The following is a 16,452-nucleotide window of genomic DNA, read 5'->3' as shown; positions in this document are numbered from 1 at the left end:
GAAGTATTTTAAAAAGATGAAGAGGAAAGAAGGAACCTTCATGTGCCAAATTAAAACCCAGAGACATAATGCTAGAGAACATTTAGTTACTTCTGGTCTGTGCTCGTTAATGAAAGCCAGGATACTGCAAAGTAAAACAGTAGTCCTACTGACCTCACCCTGTTCATCATCTACTTCCCTCAACGTCTTCCCTCTTGCTTTTTTTTTCTTAACCCCTTTCTGCCTGCACACAAAATATTTGGCTTTAGAGGACAACTATTGAGTCTCCTGTATCCATGGCATGCTTTTCTTTGAACAAGGCCTATGTGAACAGGATGCCTCAGGGTGCATTTAGGAGGTGCAATGCTAAACTGTTTCTCAAACTGCAAAATATTGCTGCAACGTGCTTCCAGACAACTAAGTCCTCTTTAAGCTTTGAGAAAAAACAGTAGCCAGCACCACCTCTTCCAATAAAGGATACTGGAGTACGCTCATAATCTACCTTGGTTTCTCTCATGGATGAGGAGCATCCATTTTTTTTTTGTCCTTAATTCTAAAATGTGCAAGATGAGATGGTATTTGAATATTGTTTCACTAGAGGTGATGTATGCACTTATATTTTAATTCCTGAGAGGGAAGAAAACTGATATATAAATAACGTCATGTAACCAACAAATCCAGCACTGAGCACACTCCACTTGTGGGGGGACTGACCGTGTTTCTCTGTGCACACATCTTTTGCAGAGTCTCAGCAGAATCCATTACTTGGTACAGATCCTTGAGGAGAAGTGACAGACTTTATATGAAACTGTACCATTGAGCAGCAGGCTGGCAATGAATAAATGTCGCTCAGGAGGTTAGACATGCACAGCTGTAGAGATTGTGAAATTCAACCTCTGCCCTGAAAAATAAATACCTCAAAAAAATTTGGGAAATTCTAGAACAGCGACATCCAAATGAATATAATAATTTTACTTGAAATATATGAGTTTGAGCCTTTTCTATTTATGAATGACAAGTGAAGAAAAATCTTTTTTTGGAAACAAAAGCACAACAAAACATTTGCTGTTGCCCTGAATACTAATGATGGAAGACTGTTGCTATGGTGATGCTAATTTTAACGCTCTTGCCTGTGGACTTCATATGAACTGCCCGTTTTAACTTTTGCAAATGTCATTTACAAAATGAAAACCCATTAATGACTGGCGAGGGCACAATGTTCCACTTTAATTAGAATAATAAGGAATGCTGATGCACAAAGTACAGGTTTGTGAATTGCTACAAAGCCCACACTGTCAAAATTAATTACCTCTGATAGGGACTTTGTTCTAATTTTTTTTTTCAAAAGGAAGCTTTAGAATAATACGACCGTAGCTTGACTCAAAGTTGAAAGCAGGCTCTTCTTTTAATACCAAGGTGGAATAAAGAAGTTTCTGACAGTAATAGAAAAGGTACAGCAGAGCTTAGAACTGTGACTGAGCCATGCTGAAGGAGCACCGATTCCAGGAACAGGGAAATGCAAGTGCCAATGCTGCCAGTAAAAGTAAAATATTTTTCAGAGAAACACCTGCTCAGAAAAGCAGGTAGGATTTGGAAAACAGAGTTTGTGTTTTCGAAGAATTTAAAAGTACAAATTGAGGACAATAAATTGAGTGGGTGCTGGGATATGGTTCTGGTTTAAGTTGGTGGGGTATTGCTGTGACTGGTTAATTGGCAAGTGCTGAGGCAAGTAGATGATGTTTAAAAAAAACTTGCATAGATAGTAGTGGTAATATGTTTTGTAATGCACCAAGCCCTTGCAAATCATGAGCATACATCTTTCATGAGAAAGGAAAAACCTTGCAACTACCATTTCTAATTTTGGAGAAACGTCTGAGCATATAAAGTAGGTGCTATGTTGCTAATGGCATTTCAGTAGTACTGACTGCAGTGAGGAAAGAATACTGCAATGAAAAGCATCACAGGCAGCTGCTGAGAGTACATTATATGGACTAATTGTTATTATTAAATATCTCCATTGTAGCACCACTTAGAGAATCTAATTTAGAGTTGAGATCCATTGTGTCACATGCTTCATTAACAGAAAGGAAACTTGCCTTCTCTTGTGAAGAGCTGAGCTGGTGTAAGAACTTGATTTACCTTTATGCTACGTCACTGGTTCAGTGTGAGATTGCTGGAAATGGGGACTAGCGTGAGGATGAATAGCCGCTAAAACATTTTCCTAAATTCTCATTCATGATAGACTGTGGTTTAATGATTGGTCAAACTTTCTTCCAGCAGCACCAGCAGGAACTCCACTCTCAGTCTATTGGTATGCTTTAGTGCTGTTTTAAAACAGCCTGGCCAATTTTGCCCTTGAATTGTTGGCTATTGTGCAAGCCTCTGTACTTGCATACAGCTCTGCACTCAGGACAGCTGGAATTTCACGGTATTGTACAAAATTGTGCAAAAAATACAGATTTGACTGAGAACGGTTGTGTTTACTGAGTCTGCTTTTAAGTGTAAGTTTTTCTGCCAGTGATTCAACTGAGAACTCATTTTCCCCTTGCTGTTTGTTATGTGCAGAAGTAACTAGATGACCAGTGAACATCATTCTAATCAAAGACCTTCTTCAGTGAGCACCTGCTCTTCATATAGGGGTGTTCAGAGAAGGGCTTTATGTTGAAAATGTGACTATAATTTTTACAGAGAACACCAATATGCTCATGTGCTACTGCTGAATGCAGCTGTACCTGGTGTGCTGGACAGCCTTGAGGCAGCTTGTTGCTCTCAGGAGTCAGTGGACTCAGGATTAATTCACATTTCTGCAGTACCTTGTCCTATGGTATATTATCTCAAGACAAAAAGGGACAAGAGAGGTTCTCTTCCATAGTAGGAAAAACTTTAGCAGCTAGGTGGAATTCAGAGGGAGTCAGAAGCAGATAGCAATTAACAAATATGAAGCTGATATGTGTTAAAAAACTGACAGCTGTAAACCAAGATAGATAATTTCCCAATATACAAAGGTTTAGAATTTATGGAATTAATCTAACATAGATAAAATAATCTGAGAGAACTGTCTCACAGAAAATTGTTACTAAACATCATTACCAAGACAATTAGCTTTCTACGGTTTTGTGCCCAGGCTCCCCAGGTAAGAAAGTGATATTTCTGACAATGTCAGCCCCTGCAAACACTGATGGACAAAGAATTCGAGGTGATTTAAGTTAGTGGAGCCTGCTGGTGTGGGAACTTCTGCTGGATCTAGATCACCTCAGTCTTCTTCAAGACAGGTGAGACACCTGGATAAGAAAGGACTATTTCTGTTGTTCCTTAAAACTCTGTTAATCCATGGGAATGGGTAGAATGTAAAAAGTATCTGCCTTTTGTGCAGAGGTACCGTAAGGCTAATACAGTGGTAAGTAACCAAGCAATAATCACACTCCAAACTGTAATCTGGAATTAAGTGATGGAGAGAGCAATAGTGTTGCAAACAATTTCTAAGTTCTTCTCACATATTTCATAATTCATGCAACAAAACACTCTGAGCTGTTACAATTCATGTAACTTTCACATAACTATTGTTATTGTGTGTTGTTAATACAGTGAACACAGCATCTTTTAATGAGCCAGTAATGGCTGAGACTGAACGAGATTAGTTCTATCTAATCATAGTGACCAGGTAAAAATCTCTCAGAAGAAGATGACTATTTTAGGCAGGAATCAGAAAGTACTTGTTTGGTGTAGGAAAAGGAGATAAATTATCTTAAGGACAAGCAACACTAAATGTGTAAGTAGGCATAAAGTGCATGTAGGATAACTAAGAGAGGCAGCAAAACATTGTGTAAAATAATTGAAATGTCAACAGAGAAACTGTTAACAGAAGAAAACATCTGTTTTGGTCTTTTTGAGCTTGGGATTTAATAACCATCTAATGGGTAGTGCTATAAACAGGAGAGAAAACTGTAATTAACAAGTTTAGAAGTCATCAGCATAACTAAACTAAACAAAACTCTGAAAGGAGTGGTGCTGGGGTTTCTACCAGGATATGCCCAGGGACTGAAGACTAAAAGCAGTGCTAAGAGAAACTAGAATAAAGAGGATAATGGGCTGGAGGAAGAGTGTTTCCAGGGAGAGGACGAGCTCTGCAAAGGGAGCATTAGAAAGCAAGGGGAAGATGCAGAATAAGCGAGCAGTAAATTATTACAAGGCAAAGCCTGACAACAAGCCAAGGGAAGACAAGAAAAGACAGCAGCAAGATGGTTTGTTGAAAGTGGTGGAATGACCTAGAAGAATGTGAACTCTGAAAAGATTCTTGGAATTGGACAGCAGGAAACTGTTAGTTACCTTATTAAGAGCTGTTTTAGGGAGAACACAGAACAGAAGCTAGAAATGAAATGACTGGGCAGGAAAAAAAGCATGGACTAGAAACAGACACAAATTCCAAGAAAAAGAAGGGCAATGTTCTGGATATTGAACAGTGTCAGAGGAGAAATTTGTTTTGTTTTAAAAAGGGCAGTCCTGAAGAAAGACTCCCATGTAAGGAAAGAAGTAGCAGATAAACCTAAAAGGTTTATCACTAGAAATCTTAAGTCCTAAACAAATTTTGTTATGCTCCTAATGTCTAGGGGGCTGAAGAATTTAAGCAAATAGACTTGTTCTCTAACATCCAGCTACTTCATGTCCAACTGTCATTCTTCCAATTACTTGTTTTGAAGTACACTATCTGTAACTGGCCAAGAAACTTGCTATGACCTCAACGAAATTAGTTTCAAATGAAATTTTTCTCCTTTAAACAAATAATGGTTTTAAATAATATTTCTCTCACTGTGACAAGCACTTTGCCTTGAGTTCCTATTGCTGCACAGTAGTACAGCAGCAGCTTGATGAACATGCTTTCCTTTGACATGGACAGACCATATGGTCTGTCATTGTCATTGGTGGAGAAGTCCTCCTCCGTTTTTTTTTCTTTTGGCTAATTTCTAAATAGTGTTCACAGAAAAACCCACCAAAAACACCAAACACATTGAAATTGAAGATTATTCAGGTATAAGTTTAGTTTAGGCATACTTCTAGAAAATTACGTAATCTAAATCCAATAAAATACACAGCTGTTTAACGTGCTTTTCAGTCATCTCTGAAAGTATAGAATATGGCTGTCACTTGGAGCCAGCTTTTCTTTTGTGCTTCACAAAGGCAATATGAAACATGCAGTAATTTCTTAAATACAAATGCATGCTTTCTATACCTACTGAAACTATAATTGTGAGATTTATATTTAAAGAAAATCCAAAGCCCTATTTGTATGGGTTGGTGAATAACTCTGAATGATAGTTCAGCTACAGAGATTAGTTTTACATTTTAAACTGCATATATTCAGAATGATTTTTTAATGAACTTGAACTAGCATTGTCTTACAAAAGAAAACACCAAATATCAACACTGTTGTGAAAGCAAACTTTTAATATTCATTGACTACATTTTTATAGTCAAGAATCAGCAAAACGCAGCAGAAAAGTAATTGAACATGACTGCTGTAGCTAACAGCTGATTAATATACACAAAAATATTTCACATTAGAACTAATTTACTAAGAAAATCTGCTCAGTAAAACTGGCAACTGCGGTATGACTGGAGCTGGTGAAAACATGGAAGTAGAGGATGCTTTTAAGCACAGAACTAAATGCAAGTTAATGACATGCAACACTGTAATCAAGATGTAAGAAGAACTATAATAAATGTAGGCTTGCTTACTTTAGAACTTCTCTAAGTTTAGGTGTTTAATCATATTTATCAAATTCAGTACATGATTTTTTTACCCAGGGGTTCTCAGCAAACATGGTTAAAAAAATGCCTCACTGATGGGAATTTTGTTTTAAATATTTTTCAAATTGTTCCTTAACTGTTTGGGAAAAGGTAGTCCCAGGAGTAACAAGAATACATATATGTGCATACGACACATTTTTTAACCTTAAGATTCCAACCAAATTTGTATTTTTAAACCTTCAAGTGAACTTTCAATTGAGAGAAGATTTACCTATGAGTTTACTTCATATTGTTATTCTCTTTGTGTTTATATCTAAAACTAAATTATCCACTGGTTTACTTAGGGACATCTACAGTCTCCTCTATGGCTGTATCCTCTTTACTGCAGCTGCTGGTTTTGCATCTGGTCACATTTGCAATGCCTTTAACTTTTTTCTATGTTTTGTAAAAGGTGTGTAGGTGAGGTCAGCTACCAGCGTTGCCATTGATGAAGTCCTAAAGCTGAATGCAATTAAGCAGAGTTAAACTGAAGATGAAAGAGTAGATAAAAATTACTGATCTGGGAGGACACATGCAGCTCCTGATTTTCTAATGAAGGTGCAGCTTTTCTGTGTTTCAGCACACAGCAGAATCTGTTAGCTTTTTGTCACATTCTTTACAATGTTGTAATGTATATCGCTTTGCTTATAGACCCTCCAGAATGGTGGATTGGAAAATACTACTTGGAAACAAAACTTATTTTACTATTTCAGTGGTTTTATTCAATTGAAATTTAATTACTTTTTATTTGTCTTTATCATATTTCTTTATTCCATATTTTCAGGTCATAACCACTAAAATACTGGAACAAACCCAATAAATTTGTACAACTATATACCCTTTAAGTCCCACCTATTTGAGATGCTTATGGGATATTTCCTGCTGCAAAAGTGTCTCCTAATTATAATCAAAGTATGACACTCATGTCCCGTCCAGAAATGCTCTGGGCTATGATTAAAATCTTATCATGGTGTTTTATGTTGGTGATATAATTGAAATGTTTGTATTAAGTCATCTATTCCATGTCAAGCAGAGTAATTTTCTAGCTAGCTTTCACATTTTAATTCCATGCCTGTAACATTTCTCTCTAACAATTTTTCTTAGTACGCTTCATGAAGGGTGCCATAAACCTGAAGTATTATGTTTTACAACATTTTCTCCAATAATACAGCTTTTAAGCAAAAAAATGGAGTTAAGTTTCTTAAAATTGAAGCACAGAGAAATGTATCTTTGCTCCTCTACTCCTGTAGTTCTGCAGTAGTGACAGAAAAAGCATCTTGAAAAAGAAAACCAGGAGACAAGTACCTAATAAAATTCAAAAGGCAATCTGGGCTATTTAATAGCCAGATATCTAAAGCAGCATTTTTATACTTAAACGTTAGAATAGTAAAAACTTTCCTAGCAGATATTGAGATAAATATAAAATACCTGAATGTGACTGAATTATCATGGTTTTAAGTATTTAGATTTCTCTAAAAACTTTTACCTACTGAATGGAAATGTTAATGTTAATCCCCCTCACATCAACAGCCCACTAAATTTCATTAACATAATAGTGTGTAAATTCACATTATAAAGTGTGAAGTACATAAGAATAAAATTCATACCAACAACTTTGCACATATTTACAGCAACCTTCCTTCTTAGTGATTTCCTGCTCTATTAAGCAAGTTTGTGCCTCCCACCAGCCTCCAACTTAAAACCTACGTAGGGTATTTATGCCAACAAATTTTGGTCCTACTGAAAAAGAGGAGGGAAGATCAAGACACACAAACTGGGTGGGTGTTGAGTAGCAAAGTTTGACCTTTGCTTACTACTCTCCCCTGAAGGCTCCACTGTAGACACAGTGACCCTGCTAGGCTGGTTATATAGAGGGTGCTATTTGATAATGACTGTTGTGTTGTACTGTAATCTCATTTCCTGAGCTCAATTGCCATGGAAAAAAACATGAATGCTTGTCTTATCAAAGCTACTTGTAAGAAAAGCAATTCATTCAGAGATGTGATGCACTTTTTATGGTTGGTTTTTCTGAAATTATCTAGCCAGGGATTTCCTAATATAAAAGTTTATCTCATGAATACTTGAAATTCAAATCAAATAAGTAGCATGCAAGAGGCTGCCAAACCCATAGATCATATTTGAAATTGTAATTTATCTCGTAGAATTAAACTTTTTAAACAGAAAATAAGAAGTAAGAAAAATGAATATAGATGATTTGATAATTCTTAACCTAGCCATTAGAATCTTCACTTAAATCTAAATGCAATCTTATTGACATTTAAACAGTTCTCAACTAACTCATTTTATGTGTCCCTTAGAATCTATAGCTCCTAAGTGTAATATATACCCAAACTAATTCTCAGGATTGAAGGTCTAAAGACTGATGTGCAACACAGAACTGGTTTCAGCTATTACGTGACAAGAAGAACAAAAAAAATTGAAACAGATCCCATTAGGAGAAAAATGGGCCAAATACTTCATAGTCATGGTTCAGTAAGTAAAGACTAAACAAGAAGTGTGCCAAGACAGGTGGGGAATATTCTGACTAACAGGAACTTATTGCAGTCTGTAGAACTGGGATCTTAGAAGGTCAGAGAAAGGATAGATTCAAGAGCAAGTCAGCATCCTCCATGAGCTCATTTTGGGAAAAAAGTCAATCAAGAAAACACCTGACCTTGCTCTGACAGACAGGGCACTTAGGGAAACAGGAATAGCCCAGCTGGTATGTCTGATTATTGAACTCTCAGTCTTCTCTCGATTGTTGCATTGCCCTAGATGCCAATACAGAGCATTTACATCCTCCAAAGCCTGTGCCTCCATAGCAAATAGAGCTGGAAATGTAAATCCTACTTGTTCATACCTGCTTCTTTTCTCATTGGTATTGAAACATTTCTTAACACACAATTATTAATTATACTCCTGCCACATTTTAGACTGACAAGATCATAAAGAAGACAAAAAAAAGGCACAGTAGGTGAAGAGGGATCAATTTAATGCTGACTCTTATTATATGGATGGAATTTTTCTTGAGTGGAATGGGGAAATAGTTTGTCTATTTGTGGAACTGCATCAGAAGGGACACAGAACCAAGGGCAATGCAGACAATGGATGTGGTAAGTGCTGCTTTGGAGAAGCTGTCAGTCTTTGGAGGAAACAAAGAAAGTATGAGACTTCTTGGTATAACAAGAATATGTAAAAAAAAATCCGAGATATTGTTCCCCATTTCCTTAAAGATTACATTGGACAGTTGTCAGAAGCTGTCTCCTCTTTGTCTGTCATCTAAATTAAGTATGTAATTGATCTTTAAAAAAAGAAAAGTCTGACAGGCAAATCTTTCTATTTTTTTCCTTAATGTGTCTAATCTTTTCAAGTTCAAAGCATTCCAGTGGAAATCAAACATAATTCCTATTTTTGAATCCTGCTCATTAAGCACACAATGTTTAAAACATGGGCTTTGAGTCGATAGCAATAAATTTTAGCTATCAGGAGCAGCTGTAAAATCTACTTTTTAATGGAAGATTTGGCATATACTCTATAAAATAAGACCATATTGTATAGATGTCACTCAACTTTGTAAAAATTATATTGCCTATGTTAATTTTTTATTCATTTACTTCAGTTGTTAAATCCAGTTGGGCTACATTTAACAACTAGAGTAAAATGAAGCTGATAGAAATGAAGTAAAAAGTCAAATTCAAGCAAAAATCACATTCAGCTTACAACAAATACAACTTCATCTACAATAAAAGTAAATTACTTAAGGTTATGTAATTATGTTCTATTACACTACAAATACATGAACTCCTTGTACAGTATCAAAAATTTACTTTTTCACACTATTGCCTAGAAAAATAGTTCATTTATTACTTTCCTACTCCCAGAGCTGGAAAACAATGAGCAGCTGGATTGAGTAGATTCAAAATGTTGATATGTCCCCTTTAATTTGGAAAACAGGAAAGGCAGACTCCATCTAAAATTCTCTTCCCCAGCTCATTACCTGCATAACACATTTTAAGAGATTTAACCTGCACAAAAATTACCCTTGCACTGTTTAACCCCTCTGTAATGCTTACCACTGTATACTCTTCGTGAACATTTCTACTGAATGAATTTGACAACAAAGCTTAAGAGATTTACTCTCCACTTAACTATGAGCAGTGTCATATCAAGAGGACCAAGTGTTGTGTAAGCACCTGAGGAAGCTGCTCTCTGCCCTCCACAACGTTACACCTGCTATGGTGGGAAAGCACATGGCTTCCCTCAGTTACTGCCCATAACAAGAGGCTACAGCCCTGCCCCCAGTTCCCACACAAGCCAGGATATGCTAAAACTGCTGCTGAGTACTTACAGTTCATTTAAAAACAAATTAAATCCCCTTCAGTTACTTCTCATGTGAGGGCAGTAAGTCCCTGCTGACAGATGGTAACGAAGAGCAGACCCACAGTATCTTCCTTGAGTGCTCTTGCTCAATCAGCAGGAACACATCTGTTTATACCCTCTGCTTTCATTTTAAAGGTAGTTAAAGGCTCAAGATTTCTAATTTATTTACACTGTGAGTTTAAATTTTTGTGACAAGTTTTGGAACCAAGGCTTCACAACCCTACAAATCATAAAGAAAAACTCTGCACTTGGACAAACCTCCAAGAAATATCATTTAGGTTTTGATGCTAGGCAGCATTAGAATTTACATCACATAAAGGCAGACTGAAAAGTATTATACTTTTTCTTTCCTTCACAATAGTTTCAATTTTCCTATGGAGAGTTCAGAACTGAAAGACAGGAAAAAAATCATAATAGCTATGCTTTTAAGAAGCCAAAATAATACCTTTTTGGTACTTGGTAGATAGGTTAACACATGGTTGTTCATACATATGGTTGTTCACAGCTTCACTCACTACATATACATAATCATACATTATTTATTTATGGTTCTCCACATCTCTCTCTGCTCTGTCTGACAGATATTTCCTACTTTCTTTTGTGTCTTGTACTTATCTACATTCTGCAGAAGAAACAATTAACCCAAGTGATTTTCCCAGAACAGCATCTCTTAGCTTTATTTTATCTTGGCAGAATTTAATTCAGATACATTCATTTATCCTGTCTCTAAGTTGAACAAAAGTAAAAGAATCATGGCTTTGATCTGTTTGCTTTTACAATGAAAACTCAGGGCTCTTAGCTTTCTTTTTTTTGTGTGTGTGTTGAAATTCTGCATGGTTAAACAACAATTAAAAGAGAGAATAAAAATTAAGAGAACAAAGAAGAATGTTTATAGAAACTGGCCTGCTGGATCTCCATTGTGAAGTAGGGACAGACTGCAGGATCTAAAACTAGCAAAAATATATATCACAAGCTGATACATTAAGTTCAAGTCAAATATTCTCATAGGAAACGACAATGTGGAAGAGAGTAAGCAAGTGGAGATGCACTCTCCTTGGAGTTAGCTCACTGCATAGCTAATTTATATGGATAGACTCACATGGATCTTCTCAAGGAGTCAAAGCTCTGCTCCTGAGAATCCAGCTTTGTCCTCAGCAGGACAAAGTTCAGTGAACTGCTATAATCTGTATAAGAAAATAAGCTTGGCTGGGAAATAACTTGGAACGCTTCCTTTGTGGGAAGCGCTGAGATGAAAGACTACTGTATTTTTGCAGAAGCATTTTAAATCCTTCAAAAGAATGGGCACAGCAAGAGGGTAAGAAGACAGACACTATTAACTGGCAAGTCAGATACACGGAGAGAGAATAATGTCAAAGATAGTACAAATACAGAAGTCACACCTACGAAGTTTCAACACATCGCGGTGGCAGGACTACAGAATTTTATTTTTTAGAGAGAAAGTATGTTGCAGACTTCCATCCAACTCCTCCTCCTTAATCCAAGGAAACAGAGACCTCCTAGCATGGAGTAATGGACAAGTTTGCAGAGCACAGTATAAGCCACACACAAAAGAGATGCAAATATGGTTCACAGGACAGATGCTTAACATCCCCTCGTGCCATAGGAGCACAGGCACTGCTGAGGGATGGGGTTATACAGCAGGACCAGACACTTCTGTTGGTATTGCAAAATGGAAAGCAGACATTTCATTTTGTTATCTGTCACTGCTTTGAAGCAGCTTCTCTACCTGTTCGATTGGAAGATAAGAATATGTGTGTGCATGCATGCACTTGTGAGATCCCTTTCATCACGGGGGGGGGGAGTTCTGCTAAAATGTGATCTAACTTGAATTACAATGTTAAAATCTGCAGCCTCTCTGCCTTTAGTATCTGTCTTTTTTAGAATTTGAGACTTTTTTTTTAATCTTTTCACGCATATTCAGTAATCTTTGAGGTGTGCATTTTTTCCATCTGCTTTTCAGATTTCTAAGGTAGAGTAATTACCTGTTTTGTCTTCTAAAAGTTAAATTTAGAAATTTTAATGAATACCTAAAACATTGTTAGAGAGTGCAGACATGTCTGTGCCTGCTTCCGCCTTCCCATTTTCTGGGTTGCACTACAGTAAGAGTAGGATTAAGGTCTTCAAAGAACAGGACAGATTAAACTGAAAACTATTTTCTTTTATAGTCTTCTCCTTTTGTAATCTAATAAAACCTATAAATTCTGTACTAGACACAGGGAATATACCAAGGAAGAAGAGATAAAAAAAAAAATTGGTTGGATAAAATATTATTTTTGAGCAATTTTACATGTTTTATCTCAGAGGCAAAACAGGGTTTTTTAACTCAGTAACACCTTGTGGTCTGGGCAAGTGCTCAGTGCCCAGGCAGCAATGTCCACTTGCTGCTTGGGAAGCCAGGATACTTCTGCTGTCCTGGAACACAAAAATTAGATTTCCTCAGTTTGCTGGGGAAGAGAAGGGTGGGGCTGAAATTCTGGCCTAGTTTATTATCTCCATAAGAAGGGAAGCACATGAAAGGGTGGAAGGAAATCCGCCAGAATGCTGCAAAGGCCATTAAAAGGCAGTTTTCGTGAGGCTGACACTAGGCCAAGAAACTACCAAATGGCAGGGGCTGGGAACAACTGAAACAGGTTGTACACCGACTATAATTATATTTTCCATGGCAATGATGCCTACACCAATCCAATTTGAAAGAAACCCCAACCAACTGGTGTGAATAAGCTCAAGAAGGAATTATTGAAGTGATAGGTTTAGAGGCAACTAGTTGCTACAGATTAATCAGCTGTATACAAATGAAATTTTAACCAGGAAAATCACAAGTCTTGAAGATACCTAGCCATAAATAAACATCACTGCTGAAGATTTAGCACTAAGCACTGTCTGATTTATGGATTACTGGGTGCAATGTCATTGCAAATGTGAAAGTGATGAGAGAAAACAGTTAAGCATCAAGGGAAAAGCAGATAAAATGGAAGACAGTAAAATGTGTAGCAAATCTGGTTAATGAAGGAGGCTAAGACCAATACTCTGCAGCTTAGCCTTTGTGAAGTTCTTTTAGAGAATTAACAACTGGTAGAAAAGTAATAGGTCAAAGATTAGAGAAAGAATATGCTGCTTTTAAAAGACAAAATGGAATAGAAAACAGTTTGTAAAACAGTTGTTTGTAAATACGAAATATGAGTGATGAGAAAGAATGTAAAGAAAAATGACTGAGGACAGCTGGAGAAGGCAATAGATGTAACAGCTCACTAAGACTCATGAAAATTTAACTGCTTTGTTTTGCATCTCAAGAACAGTAAGTTTTTCTATAAAGGATGTGGCTAAATTTAAACTTACGTTAAACTAGTAACATATGACAGATGCACTTGACCCCTTAACCAAACTAGCAATAGTTTGGTACAGGCTTCAAAGGAAATAAGGGTCTGAGCTGCAGCCAGGCCAAGAATTCCTCTAGGGAACCAACAAAAGGGCAGAGTGACCCAGTGAGCATCGATGCACATGAGCTTGAAACATGGATTGTATCATTAATGTGTGAATAGCAGGTGGCTTTTCCAAGACTCATTTATCAAAGAACAAAGAAAGTTGTGGGTACACGGAGCCTCATGCATACCCTTCCAACTATATTAAATTTGACTATGAGTCAACTTCTTTATCCCAGAACTTTGAAAACCTAAGGGAGCCTCCTCTGAGCTCTCCCTGCAAGGCAGCGTGGCTGCATGGTGGTGATCTCCCTTTGCACTGGGACAACTCTCAAGGTTTTTCCTTGAGGCAGAGACCTTTCTATAAACAACCGATCTTTGGATTACTCCAGCTCAAATTTTCTCTAAATTACAACTGGACTGCACACCAGTGACTGTCCCCTTGAGCTGTGACCCCTCTCAAGGATTGAGATTCCTTACCTGACACCAAGAAATCCTTCCTTACCAAGGTGGAGAGACCCTTATTTACAATAGATCCTCAATAAGTGGCTGATAGCATGCTAAACCAATACTAATGAAATCCATGTAGTTAATTCCTTTAAACATACACCATGGTCCAAGTCTGAGACTAAGACTGGGCCTAGCCACAGCTAAGCTCCATCAGGAGTTTAGAAAACAAGAGAGTCTTCTCCCAAACTCGTGACCCAACAGGAGGGTTTCCCTCACCCTTTGGCATCTTTGGTCTATATGTAAATCATTTGAAATAGATTTGAACTCGATTTTCCTTTTTATGTTTCATCCCTGTAGGATGTAACAGAGTGAACCTTGCCAGTGAACTTTATTAAGCTATGCTTTTATAAACTCACTTTTGTTAATATCTCTGACAGTGATTCTTTAAGCAATCTCAATTACCTATTTGTGACAAACTAGCATAGTTGGCAGGATCCTAAATCAAGATGCATGACTTAATGCTACAACTGTTATGGCCATTAAAATATTTTCTAAGGTGAACAAAATAAAATAAATATATTCTTTGGAATTTGTAAATGGCTTAGTATAGAAGACTAAAAAGTATTAAGGAGTAAGCAAGACCAGCACTGACTATTTTTGCACAGAGTCAAGAGCCACCCTTGGCTGCCGGATGCGAGTAGCACCAAGAGAGGTGGGAAGCAAGGCATGAAATGCATCTTGCGCCAACATTAAGAATTGACAAGGAACTTCCCCCCATAACGTCAAGTCATGCCATGAGAAAGAGTAAAGGGGGATCTTTTCTTTCATATTAATGCCATAAACTGACTCCTACATGCCAGACCATCAACTTGCTTTCCAGCATGTCTCTGGTAGATTGCCTCTCCTTCCTGATTGAGCTTTCCAGCTTCCTTGTGACTGTTTCATTATTCATAGCCAAATGCAAACATCCAAAAAATTACAAATTTAACGCAAGGGTTAACCAGGCAGGTACTGCTGTACCTCTGAACTGCACTACAGACTTAGTTGCCTTCATGCATAACTCAAATGCTTGTTCTAAAGCTGCTGTAGAAGTTCACCCTGGTGTGAAAGTTGCAACTGAAGTGCCATTGCAACTAACTGCAACCAGATGGCTTCAGTGACACTAGCTGAGTTGGAAAAATGTCTAGGGAATATAAGGAGGAATCAGGTAAAAATGTGTATTAAACAATACCCATATTTCTGTTACCTGCATTGCCATCTTTATAGCAGGTATTGCATCACCTCTTTCCTTCAGAAGTTATATAAGTAGTTCAAGGCATATTACAGGTAAAGAACTCAAAAGAAAATAAAAAAATGTATTAAAACATCTTTGTTGTTGTTTTTGTGTGGTGAATCTGTTTAGGGCACAATAAGCAGGTGTTTCCATGTTGTTGATTTTTTAAAAAAAATCTATTCATTTTTTGTGCAGGCACATCTCTTAAAGCAAACTAATTTAATTTGGGAACTAAACTATAAAAGATTAGTCTGTAGGGACTAATTTCCCATGTCATTCCCCAGCTATGGACTTTACCAAGTACTGTCCCTAAAGCAATTCTTAGTATTGAGTACGTGCATTGCTAGGTTAAAAATCTCCTAGTGTATCACATTTTGCAAAACCTGCCATACATACTGTTCAGTGGGCAATGGCACAAATTAAACTATAATCCAGATACCCTGAAGCTTTACTTCATTTGCAGGTGATTTACAGTAGCATAAACCCAAACAACTTACAAATCAATGCATCCTACAGTGTTTCTAAATAACTAGGACACTTCTATGAAATGTATAGCATGCTTTACTCCTTTCTGTCCTTCCCATTTAGGCACTATAGGAGCAGTTCACAATAATCTGAGAAAATTACTAAATATCCTCTTAAATAAGAAAGGTAAATAGCTGGAATGAATTACTATTTATACTCACTTGATATAATACGGCACTTTGTTTGGTGAGATTGCCCTCTCCCAGGGGCCTTGGACAGAAGCTGTTAACAACAAACAAACATACAAATAAATAAATAACTGCACACATACATTCATACATAGAAACATACCTAGGAGAGAAACATGGAGGTCAAACAGGAAAGACAACGTTAATCTCTAGAATTACAGTTTTACACTCGGCCACGTTGATACAGGTCTGTTTGCTCAGTTGCCCATGAAGACAGGAAGGATTAACCTACTGTTCAGAAATTTCTGTCCTAATCTGAGAGAAACTGAACTCATTCAGCTGCAAAGATAAATATAAAAAAACCTCCTTGAGAGTTAAGCTTTCAGAACAGATACGAGGCAGAGGAAGCAACCTCTCCTTCTGGTATGTTCTTTTATAGCGTTCCTCCTGCTAATGTGTTTGACTGGGATTTCTTCTATTTCTTTCCTTGTGT

At 37.1% G+C, this 16,452-nt stretch overlaps 1 protein-coding gene across 7 annotated transcripts in view; it reads right to left on the bottom strand.

Moving 5' to 3' along the window:
• Window positions 1–16,452, bottom strand: part of DMD (dystrophin) — a 991,087-nt gene that overhangs the window by 98,967 nt on the left and 875,668 nt on the right. For all 7 annotated transcript variants that reach the window (XM_018084043.3, XM_018084032.3, XM_018084034.3 and 4 more), the window contains one exon: window positions 15,993–16,053. In XM_018084043.3, coding sequence (XP_017939532.3) covers window positions 15,993–16,053 — 61 coding nt within the window. The remainder of the gene's footprint in view (window positions 1–15,992; window positions 16,054–16,452) is intronic.

The sequence above is a fragment of the Manacus vitellinus genome, unplaced genomic scaffold (assembly GCF_001715985.3).
Source record: "Manacus vitellinus isolate BGI_N305 unplaced genomic scaffold, ASM171598v3 scaffold_7_pilon, whole genome shotgun sequence".
Lineage (NCBI taxonomy): Eukaryota > Metazoa > Chordata > Aves > Passeriformes > Pipridae > Manacus > Manacus vitellinus.
Note: the sequence above shows the minus strand (reverse complement) of the source record. Positions and strands in the feature narration are given on the sequence as shown.